This window comes from Nerophis ophidion, linkage group LG08 (assembly GCF_033978795.1).
Source record: "Nerophis ophidion isolate RoL-2023_Sa linkage group LG08, RoL_Noph_v1.0, whole genome shotgun sequence".
NCBI lineage: Eukaryota > Metazoa > Chordata > Actinopteri > Syngnathiformes > Syngnathidae > Nerophis > Nerophis ophidion.
Window position 1 is genome coordinate 14,645,618 of NC_084618.1, and position 15,391 is coordinate 14,661,008.

Sequence of the window (15,391 nt, forward strand, 5' to 3'; positions counted from 1 at the left end):
CACATCCACAGGAACCACATGGGTTAGTCTACTCCATACAGTATACAACCTTACTAGTGTTCACTTCACAGCCACAGATGGTTCATCTATTTATTGACATTGTTTACACATTACTTTGGCATTTCTGCTTTGATGGCTCTGACATGAGCCTTCCTGGCAAAGTTCTGAGCAGCTTTCAGTTTCTTTTTTGTTTCTGCTTAAGTGTATTCTGCCTAGGATTTCATAGCTAATTTCTGTCTCTCCGACTCCCTTTCCACTTCTAACTGCAACTAATGCAAAAATCCTAAAGAGTACAAACTGTTTATTGGTAAATGGTAAATTCTGCATGCAATCACATTGTCTCTGGTGGCGCTGAACTGGTAAACAGTCACACTTGGTGGCTATCCAACTTGGTAACGTTCAGAAGTTTTGCAAATTTATGAAAAAATAAATTAATGTATACATATATATATATATATATATATATATATATATATATATATATATATATATATATATACATATATATATACATAGATATATATATACTGTATGTATATGTTTCAAAAACATTTACCATTTTCTACCATATATATACATATATATATATACATATATATAAAATCAATTTATATATGTATAATAGAACAATATATATATATATATAGTTAATGATAATAATTGTACACGTATATATATATATATATATATATATGTTTCAAAAACATTTACCATTTTTTACCATATATATATAGATATATATCAAATCAATGTATATATGTATAATAGAACAATATATATATATATATATTGTTAATGATAATAATTGTACACGTATATATATATATATGAATATATATATATAATAAATTTGTATAGGTATAATAGTACAATATGTATTGTTAATGATAATAATTGTATATATATATATATGTATATATATATATATATATATATATATATATATAAAATCAATTTATATAGGTATCATAGTACAATATATATTGTTAATGATAATAATTGTGTATATATATATATATATAATCAATTTTTTATATAAGTGTAATAGTACAATATATATTGTTAATGATAATAATTGTGTGTGTATATATATATATATATATATATATATATATATATATATATATATATATATATATATATATATATATATATATATATATATATATTAGTTTAATGATTTATTCCCCATGAATTGTTTTAGCACAAAATTGGCATCAAATTAAAGTTTGATTTAAAAAGCATAAAATAGTTTCAAATAAATAAAAAAGTGCAATGTGTTTTTGTAATGGGGGTGCACAAAATAAAACTCTGCTTTGGACCCCAACTTAGTTGTAGCAAACAGGGGATAGCAGAGTCATTTAGGCATTTGGTCCCTAACACACGCTAACTTTTTTTTGTCGCTACTTACGCAACCGTTTACCCCAGAGTTGTACATATTTCAATGAGACGATAACTGCCTCTCCTGTCATCGCAATTAAAAGCAATTAGTCGCGTGTATTTGTACAACACAGCTACATACTGCACCATAGCCACTCCCCATCATTGACAACGCTAACTGTACCTTGGCATCGCGGAAGAGGGGCAAAGACCGAAACATACAGACCAGCATTTGTTCAGGCTGACTGATCGATGGACAATTAGCCTTAAATAAAACTTTGCCATCAAACCTCAGCTCAACCAAAATAGACTCGGAGCCGTTGAAATGTGACATTTCTTGTTCCTGCCCTGATAATTATCTTCATTAATATGATGACGGTGCGCCGACATGCCGCGCATATCAGCACGACAATCTGACTCTAATGCGTCCACTCGCCCGGATTTTTACTTACAAACCCGACGGCTCTTTTACTGTTTGTAACACAAACAACATCCAAAAATATAATGTTATCATAAGCCTTTATCCTCCTCTTCCCTGCCAATTTGTGCCTTGCGAAGTCGATTCCAGCAACGCGGTTGTTCGACAGCAGGTCTGACCGGTTGGACCACGTTCGAATGTCAGCAGCGGGAGGTTGAAGTAGGCGGCCTCGCTGTTATTGTTGCATATTTGCAAACGGCCACCGGGACGGACGCATCTGTCCGTGTTCTGTAGTTTCCTGCTGCTGGATGGGACCAGGCGCTCGGTGAACATGGAGAGACAGGTGAGCGCTAAGAGCACACTGCACATCTCAGGCCTTTTTGTCCTGATATAAAAAGAATTTAACCAATTCAACGGATTCACCCGTCGGGTCAAACTTGGTCTAATTTTACATGGCGAGAATCTGTGGGTGTGTTATCTTTGAAAGGACCAGAGGTGGGTAGAGTAGCCAGAAATTGTACTCAAGTAAGAGTACTGTTACTTTAGAGATTTATTACTCAAGTAAAAGTAAGGAGTAGTCACCCAAATATTTACTTGAGTAAAAGTAAAAAGTATGTTGTGAAAAAACTACCCAAGTACTGAGTAACTGATGAGTAACCTGTTTGTTTAATAATTACGGCAACAAATAATGCACAAAAACATAAAAATAGTAATGAGCAAATTCATAGCCAGGAATATCTCTTAAGCAACTAAAACAATAATATATATTAAATAATAATACATTAAAATAAAAAAATTAAGGCAAATTGAGCCACAATAACTTAACAGCACCATAGGCTCAGTAGGCATTCATCGATTGATTGATTGAAACTTTTATTAATAGATTGCACAGTACAGTACATATTCTGTACGATTGATCACTAAATGGTAACACCCCGATAAGTTTTCAACGTTAATCAATTACTTAATAAATGACCAAGTTGAGGTGATCTACCTCATATATACATACACATACCATATATATATATATATATATATATATTTATATATATATATATATATATATATATATATATATATATATATATATATATATATATATATATATATATATATATATATATAAATATATATATATATATATATATATATATATATATATATATATATATATATATATATACAGTATATAATTTATAGTTATTTATTTTGCCGTTTTTGTTGACATGTTAAAGGTGTTTTAATGAATATACATGCATGTTTAACATATAGATTCCTATCTTTCAGGAAGACAAGAATATAAGTTGGTGTATTACCTGATTCTGATGACTTGCATTGATTGGAATCAGACAGTATAGTGCTAATAATGTTCACATTTTCAAATGGAGGAGAAAAAAAGTTCCTCTTTCCTGTCTAATACCACATGAAAGTCGTTGATTTTTGGCATCCTATTTGTCCAGCTTCCATATTCGTTTTTATACACTTTACAAGAAATACATTGGCGGCAAACTCCGTAGCTTGCTAGCTTGTTTGCGCTGGCTTTCGGAGACTCTTATTTTGTTAGCGCAGGCGGGATGGAGCGGCGCTTTTATTGTGAAGACAGGAACTGTGCGATCAGTCTTTAGGCTTTTGACGGGAAGTACGGTTGAAATAAAAAGTGTCTTTTTTCCTTTACACTTTTGATCGATTGATTGAAACTTTTATTAGTAGATTGCACAGTACAGTACATATTCCGCACAATTGACCACTAAATGGTAACACCCCAATAAGTTTGTCAACTTTTTTAGGTCGGATTCGACGTGTGACGGTCACGTGACCGCCTGGTTTTGTTTGATTGGTCCAACGTCACCAGTGACTGCATTTGATTGGTGAAACGCAGGCATGCGTAGTTCTTACTTTGAATGTGTGTCTGACATAATCAAAACAAACAAAGCGTGCATTAACAGATCGATTAAAAAAAAGTAGCGAGTAACGAGCTGATTGTAGATAAATGGAGCGGAGTAAAAGTAGCGTTTCTTCTCTATAAATATACTCAAGTAAAAGTAAAAGTATGTTGCATAAAAACTACTCTTAGAAGTACAATTTATCCCAAAAGTTACTCAAGTAGATGTAACGGAGTAAATGTAGCGCGTTACTACCCACCTCTGGAAAGGACGCACTGATTCTACGTTGCTTTGATTTGTGATCACCCGTCGACAGGTCTTGGAAACTTAGATGATGTTAATGAGGGTGCTGTCGTCCTCTCAGGTACACATGACTATGGCCCGCCTGGGGGTCCAGGAGGACCGGCGCAGAGAGTCAGTAGACCCGGGCGAGGAGCAGTTCCTTAAAAGTCTGTACCTTTTCATGAAGAAGCGAGACACTCCCATCGAGAGGATCCCTCACCTGGGCTTCAAACAAAGTACGTATTCTTCTCAGGGTGACGGGCCTGACATAAAGTACACAATAGTCAGCGTACAATGCAGCACGTTACAGATGGCAAGCGTGAGCTGACATGTCGTAGAGGGCATTCGTCAACGCAAACCGTTTGACCTTTCCAACGCACCCGGCGTGAGCTGGTATCAACTGGCGACTTTAAAGCCTGTGATGCCATTTTTTCTGCAAACGTTCCGACTCTAACACCAGGTCATTCCATTGGATTTAAAGGAGAACTGCACTTTTTTTAATGACATTTTGCCTATCAATCTCTAATCTATAAGTGCCCTATAAACATCCAAACACCTCCATCAACGCTGTAAGTTTATATGTAGTGTAGTAACATTCATAATAACATGTTATACATACATGATATACGTATATATGTCATGTAGTAACATTCATAATAGCATTTAACATTTACATGTTTTGCTCATTTCAGGCAGAGTTTCATTTCACAGACGCGTCACAAATTCCGCTTTTCCCTTCCACAATACTACTACTACTCACGACTAACTTTACGAAAGTCTACTTTGCGACGGATGATGATCCAGAAACATATATTTTTTTAGCCTGAATTAAAGGAGGATGCATGTTTTTTGACGATCCAGCAGTGTTGCTAACTGTTAAACAAGACATACAAGAATGAACAAAATAAATCAATCGCTTACTGCACAATGTCTGCTCTCAATAACTGTTAAACAAGATGTACAACAATGAACAAAATAAAACAATCGCTTACTGCACAATGTCTGCTCTCAATCTGAAGCCAACTGACGGGATGTTCATAGCTTCCCGTTTAGATGAAGAATTAATCATAATCCTCACTCGGGTCTTTTTTTTTTTTTTTAAGTGTTGTAAACAAGCATCTTTTCAAGACAAAGTTGACCAACTTCTCAATTTATGTCCACAACTTTCTGCTATCCAATTAAGATTGACGGAGATATATATTTATATATGCAAGAGTTACTTTTTTATATTCATAGTCATATTAGAAAACAGCTAGTGTTTTTTTTTTCCATTTGTTCTTTCTGTTTCTTCGCTAGTAAACTGTGTGTGTTAACCTTGAAGCTTTGGAATGTAGGAAGTTGGAGTACTCCCTAAATATCGTATCTTTAGTTGAATAATGAATCTGTATGTCCCATCTGGGGGGGGTGGGGCGTGGTTGGGGATTCAAGAAGTAGTCTCTTCCCGTTTGAATGTTAGATCAACTAGGCGACGCAAATTGAATGTGTTGTTTTTAATTTGGTCTCTCCAAAGCTTTGGAATAAATTGCAAAATACCTATTCTGTTCCGGGTGATCATTTAAACTCAGTTTATGTGTCATCAAAAGAACTTGGGATTGACCAGCAACTTAAATTCCCTTAGAGGAACATCTGGTCCGAACGCAAAAAGACACATGCTAAATAACCTAGAATTAACTTTCACCAACTCAGAGCCGATGCAGCAGCTCAGTGTGTCAATATAGCAGCATGAGCTAGTTAGCTAGCTGTGATCCCGGTGCCGCTAAGAATAGTTTGTAGGTGTTAGCGCTTATAATAACAATATCGCTAACACTACATGTAATATATTCAGGTAAATGGAGCATTGCTGGCGGATTGCGAATTTTTTTTTAGTGCTCCCTTTAGCCGCATTGTTAGCCATCATGTACTTGCCATATTTTACGATTTAGAACGCATAAGAAAACAAAACAAAAAACATTTACAATCGTGTCTTATTGTGAATGACAGGCAAGATTCCGAAACAAGTGAAGTTCCCCTTTCTGCATATCTTCTATCTGAGTAATGAGGGAGGGTGTGGTCCACGGAATAATTAGCAAATTATTAGGCAGCTGTTTTCCCCCCCAGGCAAAATGAGTCAAAAGAAAGATTCAACTGTCTTTCAGGGCAGATGCAGCACTCTGGAAAGTTCCAAAACAATGGCAAGGGGTCACAGAACCATTCATTTAGATGCACAACAATTGTGCTCAATAATAGTATCCTTATGTTTTCTAAAAACACAACTTGCCTAATCATTTTGCACATTTTACATGTCGCACATTGTTCATCAGTGAATTATACCTGAATGGTGTTTTTCCCCCCCCACAGTTGATCTATATGTCATGTTCAAGACGGTCAGAAGCTTTGGGGGCTACCACCAGGTACGTTTTCACCGCCAAGTTCTACCATTCGGTTCAGCATCTTTAGTTATTTTCTTTTGCAAAGGTTGGCAGAACTTTTTAGCAACCTACAGTACAGTTGGTTGGTTAGTAAAACAAATGGATACTGGATGTGGAATCGATGGCGAAAGAGGGAAGGAAAAACTCCCACTAAGAAACTTTGCGACTGCCGGACAAGCGTGTCTTGGTTAATCAATCAGAAAAGCCATGATGCCACGCTACTTAAGAACCCAACGCAGTTATCCGGATCAGGATTTATTGATTCAAACTGTACCAAGGTGAACCAAACTGGACAGGACTGCTCGGTGGTCGCATTGCACACCCTGAAAACCTCCAAAAAACCTAACACCGCCTCACGTTGTTCGCCTGTGTGCCGACAGGTGACGGCCCAGCAGCTTTGGAAGCAAGTCTACAACTCGCTGGGAGGGAACCCGCGCAGCACGAGCGCGGCCACTTGCACCCGCCGCCACTATGAGAAGTGAGTCGCGGCAGGGAAGGAGTGTGATGAGAGGGGTGGCGGGTGATTTCTAACCTGACTGGCATTTTGTCTTTGTTACGCCAAGGCTGCTGCTGCCGTACGAATGCCATCTAAAGGGACAGCGGATGAGCTCCATACTGCCGCACCCCATGGAACACTTTCGCTACCACGGTTACAGCCCGGAAGAAAGAGTCTGCGACGGCCCCACACCGGCAAAACGCAAGCTGATGTCAATGCCGCTGCACCACCAGGTTGGTCAAATGTTACTTTTCTGTGAATCTTTTCTGTCATACTGGAAGAAGATGTTCTTTAGCCCTTTCAACCATTGACAGTGCAGTCACATATTTCCAAATGTTTGCCATGATCCGCTTAATGAAGGAACCCAAATTAATATCCAAATCACTTTTATCTATAACAGAACCCCTCCAACCTCCAGTCAGGCACTCATCGGAGCCTCTTTCCTCTACCATTCCAACCCCCACACTACTACCACCCGAGTCCCTCGGTTCTTCCCCCTTACATCCCCATGCCTCCCTCTGTTGTGGCATCGCGCAACAGACCAACAGTCCCCCCGACCAAATTCCCGTTCCCCCCATGTGGACCAAAGCCTAAAGAGACGGTGAAGGAGCCGTTAGAGCATTTGCGCTACCTGGCGGAACAGTACAAGTCTTCATCTGGACTGAGTGAGCCTCTCAACCTGAGCGTTAAAGCACCGTGTCAGAGGACCGACAAAATCCCAAAGTCATCATTTGCACCGCCTTCGTCCAGCAAAACACCAAAGTTTTTGAACACGCCCTCCTCGCTGTACACGCCACAATACCCGCAGGTAGCAAGGAAAGAAGGCAGTAGAAAGCCGGATGAAGCAGCAGCTGCAGGAGTAGTCTCATACCCCGAAAAAGTAAGGGAGGATGTTGTGGTGGACCTCACCTCGAAGAGTAGCCCGGAGTATGACAAAAGCCTGACAGATTGCAGAAATATGACAAAAGAGCAACTGGCGAGTCCAGAAGGGAGGAGACTCAATCCCAGTCACATACCTGCCGAAACCAACAGCAAGATGGAGTTCGAAATCCCTCTGTCCGTGTTCCACAACTGGCTACGGCTGTATGGCCCGCACGGTGCGGCAAACAACGCGAAGCAGTTACTTCAGCAGGTACCTCGCCACCAGCAGGTACCTCGCCACCAGCAGGTGGAGGAAGCGGCGCGAAGGAGCAAGGGCATTCTCCCGACAAATCTATCATTTCACTTCAACTCCCACCGGCAGAGCCCCACAATCGAAGATCTTAGGGTGGTGAACAGAAAAGTGCCAAGCCCGAGGTCGAGCGGCCAGGCAGCGGCGACTCCCCACGTCCCAAGCCACAAGAGTTTTCTCGACTGCTCCCCTTCCAGCAGCGTTCAAAAACCTGCCGCCACCGCGGATGTCTGTTCGTTTCCCACTCAGGGAATCTCTTTATCGCACAGATCCAAACCCCCAACGTATTGGGAGGCCCTCGCTAAGGAGAGACCCCCGAGTCCCGCCGCAGTTCCACAAGACCTCACGGTGACGACGAGCCGCCACGGCGACACCAAGCCGGCAAGTCCGAAGGCAGCCGAGACCAGGCTCTCGTCATCGTCGTTGCTGATGATGAATTCTGGCTCCGCCTCAGTGCTGCAGCTCACCAGTGAGGAGGTGATGAAGCTAAAGAAAATCATCTCCAGCTCTTCGTGACGCCTGCGGCCATGTGCCAGCACAGACTGTCTTAAATCCGTCCAATGAGTTCCACCCTGACAATGTGCACGGCACTATGCGTGTTTCCTGTTTTGTAAATCACCTACTTACTATCTATCTATCTATTTACGTGTAAATATAAATACTTCTTGATTTTTTTTCTGGGTGTCTTCATTTTGTTGTTCCTAACTACAACATATTCAGCCCTCCCTGGATTTTGCCATGTCCCGATCACGCCAATACACGCAAATGTAACCAATCCCGTCAATTACTTTGTCCAAAACTTGCAACTTCTCCTTGTTCGCGAGCGGCGCTTATACGCACACATTGACTGTTAAATCTAAATGTATGTGTGTTCCTTAAACTGACGAAGCAGGAACAACCAGGATCCACAGATCAGACCTACATCTGGTTCCGGTACGCAGCGCGAAGCCTTCAGAGTAATGTAGTACAAAACCTAAAAGCAGTGAAGTTGTCACGTTGTGTAAATGGTAAATAAAAACAGAATACATCCATACATCCATTTTCTACCGCTTCTCCCCTTTGGGGTCGCAGGGGGTGCTGGAGCCTATCTCAGCTCCATTGGGGCGGAAGGCGGGGTACACCCTGGACAAGTCTCCACCTCATCGCAAGGCCAACACAGATAAACAGACAACATTCACACTTACATTCACACACTAGCTACCATTTAGTGTTGCCAATCAACCTATCCCCAGGTGCATGTCTTTGGAGGTGGGAGGGGCCTATCCCTAGGTGCATGTCTTTGGAGGTGGGAGGGGCCTATCCCAAGGTGCATGTCTCTGGAGGTGGGAGGGGCCTATCCCTAGGTGCATGTCTTTGGAGGTGGGAGGGGCCTATCCCAAGGTGCATGTCTTTGAAGATTGGAGGGGCCTATCCCCAGGTGCATGTCTTTGGAGGTGGGAGGGGCTGTCCCCAGGTGCATGTCTTTGGAGGTGGGAGGGGCCTATCCCCAGGTGCATGTCTTAGGAGGTGGGAGGGGCCTATCCCCAGGTGCATGTCTTTGGAGGTGGGAGGGGCTGTCCCCAGGTGCATGTCTTTGGAGGTGGGAGGAAGCCGGAGTACCCGGAGGGAACCCACACAGTCACGGGGAAAACATGCAAACCCCACACAGGAAGATCCCGAGCCCGGGATTGAACCCAGGACGTTTGGAAACTGAGGAGACACATTTTTTAAGCGTTTTAGGTGGTTCAACATCTGTTGTGGTATTTTAGGCTTTAGAATGCGCCACACAGTGAAGGGGTGGTATAGCTCAGTTGGTAGAGTGGCCGTGCCAGCAATTCCAGGGTTCTAGGTTTGATCCCCGCTTCCGCCATCCTAGTCACTGCCGTTGTGTCCTTGGGCAAGACACTATACCCACTTGCTCCCAGTGCCACCCACAGTGGTTTAAATGTAACTTAGATATTGGGTTTTCACTATGTAAAGCGCTTTGAATCGCTAGAGAAAAGCGCTACATAAATATAATTCCCTTCACACACTTCATATTTTGAATGTGAGACAGGTCTGGACTACAGGCAGGGCAGGCTAGTACCCACACTTTTTTACTGCGAAACCACGCTGTTGTAACACGTGCAGAATGTGGCTTGGCCTTGTCTTGCTGAAATAAGCAGGGGCGTCCATGAAAAAGACGTTGCGTGGATGACACGCACGCATTCGATCTCAAAGCGGTGACCCTCGCCCCGTCCTCGTTTGTGAACGAGTGAGCATTTCACGGAAGCTGCTTTTACACCAGATTATGACACCCACCTGTTCCCAATTAGCCTGTTCACCTGTGGGACGTTCCAAAGAAGTCTTTGATGAGCATTCCTCAGCTTTCTCACTCTTTTTCGCCACTTCTGCCAGCTTTTTTGAAACATGCCGGAGGCATCAAATTCCAAATGAGCTAATATTTGGCGAAAATAACACAGTTTTCACAGTGTGAACATAAAATATCTTGCCTTTGCGGTCTATTCAATGGAATACCAGCTGAAACGGATTTGTTGTATTCTCTTTATAAGTACCATTTACACAACGTCACAGCTTCACTACTTTTGGGGTTTGTATACACTTCCTAGTTTACATGTATTTATGTATTATTTATTATTATTTATTCAGAGTAAGACAGTGAGGAACATGATTTGTATATATATATATATATATATATATATATATATATATTTTGACGGAGATAGATATCTACATACATCCATATTTAGGAGTTATTTCTTTTCTTTAGTCATATTTGAAATAGCTAGTGTTCCATTGTGTTCGTGTTTTTCAGTAAGTACAGCTTAACACCGAAGCACGCCGCTGTGTTATTGTTAGAATAATTGTTTCTAAGTTATCACATAAACGTTGTGTTCCTTTGAGTGCCCGGTGAGAAGCAAAAGCTGCGTTGGAAACCTACCAAGAGTAAGGCTCGTAAAACTCCACCTGGTATGGGGCAGGTAACATGAAGGTGTTCCTGTTTCTTTCATGTATTATAATCAACAGAAAGATATTGTTTTAACCCAAGGACTGCAAAGCGGAGAGAAGGCAGGATCTGCCCAAGTTCCAGAAGACCTCTTTTCGAACATCCTTTTTTGAACTCTTTTACAACCTCTTTTTTTTAACCTAACTTTTCTGTGAGCTGTTTACAACCCCCATCCCTTAGAAACAGCTGTGGCCATGTGGTCAGGGAAGGTCCAAATAAAAGAAGGAGGCGTGCCATCTTTTGGCAGAGCGTGGGTGACACGTTAAGAGGTTACAAGTCGACACGTTTCTCCTCAATTGAGCCTAATTGAATTCATTCTCTGTTTGATTCTTTGCTTCTTGTCTTGTTTAATAGATGTCATCAATGTTTGAAACTGACCTCTTCTTACACTAGAAAAAGAGTTCCTCCGTGTTCGCTCTTACAATAACAATGTTTTTGATTGATTGATACTTTTATTAGTAGATTGCACAGTTCAGTACATATTCCGTACAATTGACCATAAATGGTAACACCCGAAAAAGTTTTTCAACTTGTTTAAGTCGGGGTCCACGTTAATCAATTCATGGTACAAATATATACTATCAACATAATACAGTCATCACACAAGTTAATCATCATAGTATGTACATTGAATTATTTACATTATTTACAATCCGGGGGGTGGGATGAGGAGCTTTGGTTGATATCAGAACTTCAGTCATCAACAATTGAATCAACAGTGTAGGTCTTATTTAGTAGGATATGTACAGCCAGCAGAGAACATAGTGAGTTCAGATATCATAAGAACAAGTATATACATTAGAAGCACATTTGAGTTGTTTATAATCCGGGGAGATGGGATGTGAATGGAGGAGGGTATTAGTAAAGTGTTGAAGTTGCCTGGAGGTGTTGTTTTAGAGCGGTTTTGAAGGAGTATAGAGATGCACTTACTTTTATACCTCTTGGGAGTGCATTCCACATTGATGTGGCATAGAAAGAGAATGAGTTAAGACCTTTGTTAGATCGGAATCTGGGTTTAACGTGGTTTGTGGAGCTCCCCCTGGTGTTGTGGTTATGGTGGTCATTTACATTAAGGAAGTAGTTTGACATGTACGGTATCAAGGAGGTGTAGCGGATTTTATAGACTAGGCTCAGTGCAAGTTGTTTTACTCTGTCCTCCACCCTGAGCCAGCCCACTTTGGAGAAGTGGGTTGGATTGAGGTGTGATCTGGGGTGGAGGTCTAAAAGTAAAGTGTTGCTACAGCTTGGTTATCATACAGGTTACATAAATGAAGTATTGTTGATGCTTTTTGAATGTATTTTCAAAATGATTTAAAGATAGAATTGATTGCTCTCATTAGCTGTATTGTGAGCCACCAAGAACGAGACGATTTTTACACGTTAAAATGCAAAGAAAAACAAAAGCCTTTTGTGTTCTTGTCCCTCACAAGTACAGGCAAAATTCCCCCTAAAAGTGCAGTTCCCCTTTAAGATGGACAAACACTTTTCATGCGTAAAACTTGCACGGAGAATGCCTGCAACTTGTGGACGACAGAGCAGGCAGGCGATAATACAAACCCCGTTTCCATATGAGTTGGGAAATTGTGTTAGATGTAAATATAAACGGAATACAATGATTTGCAAATCCTTTTCAACCCATATTCAGTTGAATATGCTACAAAGACAACATATTTGATGTCCAAACTGATAAAGATATATATTTTTTTGCAAATAATCATTAACTTTAGAATTTGATGCCAGCAACACGTGACAAAGAAGTTGGGAAAGGTAGCAATAAATACTGATAAAGTTGAGGAATGCTCATCAAACACTTATTTGGAACATCCCACAGGTGTGCAGGCTAATTGGGAACAGGTGGGTGCCATGATTGGGTATAAAAACAGCTTCCCGATAAATGCTCAGTCTTTCACAAGAAAGGATGGGGCGAGGTACACCCCTTTGTCCACAACTGCGTGAGCAAATAGTCAAACAGTTTAAGAACAACCTTTCTCAAAGTGCAATTGCAAGAAATTTAGGGATTTCAACATCTACGCTCCATAATATCAGCAAAAAGTTCAGAGAATCTGGAGAAATCACTCCACGTAAGCGGCATGGCCGGAAACCAACATTGAATGACCGTGACCTTCCATCCCTCAGACGGCACTGTATCAAAAACCGACATCAATCTCTAAAGGATATCACCACATGGGCTCAGGAACACTTCATAAAACCACTGTCACTAAATACAGTTGGTCGCCACATCTGTAAGTGCAAGTTAAAGCTCTACTATGCAAAGCGAAAGCCATTTATCAGCAACATCCGGAAATGCCGCCGGCTTCTCTGGGCCCGAGATCATCTAAGATGGACTGATGCAAAGTGGAAAAGTGTTCTGTTTCTCTCTGGCACTCATCGAGGGTGGACGCTCCCCTTTCCTCTCCCTTATCTCTCCTGCTTGCTTCTTTGTTTTGTGTTGTCTTAACTTTCTTGTTGCCTCTTTTTGCACTGCTCTCCAAATCCAAACATTGGAACTATTTAACTGGCCTCATCAAAATTGACCAGATCTTGGGTTTGGGGGAACCTGCTGTCGTGACGAAGCGGTTGTTGCTGGACACACGACGGACTCTTGGGAGAAGAAGGAGGGCGACCCTTTTCTGTCGAGGACGTGAAGATATCCACCTATTCGGGATTATGACAACAGGGCATCTGCTGATTGGAGTAAGCGTTGCTCTGGTTTGTCGACAAATTGGAAGTTGCTGGCAGTCTTCAAAGTACACCAAAGCTGCCACAAATGATTGGAGGATGCTGGAAGAACTGTGGATTACATCGGACTGTCTGCCCCGCAGTTTTGAGGACCAGTCATGGACAATTTAGAGTGAAAAGCAAATTTTATTTTCACCCACATAAAAAATCATTGTAACTTGGATTATCTCCCTGGCTTCGAGACTCTCCCGAAGGACAGCGCAGTGAAGACACAAGAAACTCCCTTCTTGTCTCTCATGGACACACACCTGTTGTTGTTGACTTTGGACTAGCGACTGCAATACATCAAGGCCGCGGAACAGAGACACACTACGGGCTTACACACACACACACATCCACAAAAATATACGCCACACATACACCCTCCTGTCCCCCAACCAAACGCCCTTGACGCAAATCCCATAGGGGTGATGAATGGATTGTCAGCGCCTGAGAGCTGCGGCCTACCACCATGACCTTGAACTACCTTCCCTCTGTTGCTAGATATCTCGAGATGCATGTTGTAATATGTATATGTGCTTTGCTATGGAGGTTTTTTTCCCACTCCAGACTGGGCCCCCTTAGGAGCCCAGTCTGGATTGTATTTTTTTACGCTTCCTTCCCCAGCGTTTACCTTTTTCCCATCTTTTACGGGGCGCCTTATGGCGACCCATCAGCGTTCTTGTTCTGTAACCCTGTATACTGTTTGTTTGTCTAATCTTGAACAGGTTTGTGCTGAAAACAAAGTTGTGTTGTAGTTGTGCAATGACAATAAAGACCTATCCTATCCTATCCTATCCTAAAGAGTCCACATTTCAAATTTTGGGGGGAAATATTCGACATCGTGTCATCCGGACCAAAGGGGAAGCGAAGAACCCAGACTGTTATCGATGCAAAGTTCAAAAGTCAGCATGTGTGATGTTATGGGGGTGTATTAGTGGCCAAGGCATGGGTAACTTACACATCTGTGAAGGTACCATTAATGCTGAAAGGTACATACAGCTTTTGGAACAACATATGCTGCCATGTAAGTGCCGTCCTTTTCATGGACGCCCCTGCTTATTTCAGCAAGACAATGCCAAGCCACATTCAGCACGTGTTACAACAGCGTGGCTTCGTAAAAAAAGAGTGCGGGTACTTTTCTGGCCCGCCTGCAGTGCAGACCTGTCTCCCATGGAAAATGTATGGCGCATTATGAAGCGTAAAATACGACAGCGGAGACCCCGGACTGTTGAACGACTGAAGCTCTACATAAAATAAGAATAGGAAAGAATTCCACCTTCAAAGCTTCAACAATTATTTTCCTCAGTTCCAAAACATTTATTGAGTGTTGTTAAAAGAAAAAGTGATGTAACACAGTGGTGAACATGCCCTTTCCCAACTACTAAGTTCATTATTATTTGCAAAAAGAAAAAAAAAGTTTATGACTGTGAACATCAAATATGTTGTCTTTGTAGTGCATTCAATTGAATATGGGTTGAAAAGGATTTGCAAATCATTGTATTCCGTTTATATTTACATCCGACACAATTTCCCAACTCAAATGGAAACAGGGTTTGTACATTTGAATAAATCAAAACTGTCATGTGTGTGTACTTTTAAGTATGTGTGCTACGGAATGAGTAAAACGTCAATGAGTATTTTTGCTT

General features: G+C 41.2%; 2 protein-coding genes across 3 annotated transcripts in view; one reads left to right on the forward strand and one right to left on the reverse strand.

Annotated features, from left to right (window-relative positions):
- zgc:162472 (uncharacterized protein LOC553495 homolog) overlaps positions 1-15,391 on the reverse strand; it is an 82,415-nt gene that overhangs the window by 16,560 nt on the left and 50,464 nt on the right. The window lies entirely within an intron of this gene.
- On the forward strand, positions 1,408-8,712 carry arid6 (AT-rich interaction domain 6). The gene is made up of 6 exons (XM_061907783.1): positions 1,408-2,141; positions 4,046-4,199; positions 6,301-6,353; positions 6,752-6,849; positions 6,935-7,100; positions 7,268-8,712. The coding sequence occupies exons 1-6, from the start codon at positions 2,130-2,132 to the stop codon at positions 8,552-8,554; spliced, it is 1,770 nt and encodes a 589-aa protein (XP_061763767.1). The 5' UTR covers positions 1,408-2,129; the 3' UTR covers positions 8,555-8,712.

Excerpts from the sequence above, each read along its gene's own strand:
- arid6 (XM_061907783.1), top strand. Across the intron at positions 6,354-6,751 it reads GCTTTGGGGGCTACCACCAG|GTGACGGCCCAGCAGCTTTG; the intron begins GTACGTTTTCAC and ends GTGTGCCGACAG. Across the intron at positions 6,850-6,934 it reads ACCCGCCGCCACTATGAGAA|GCTGCTGCTGCCGTACGAAT; the intron begins GTGAGTCGCGGC and ends TGTTACGCCAAG.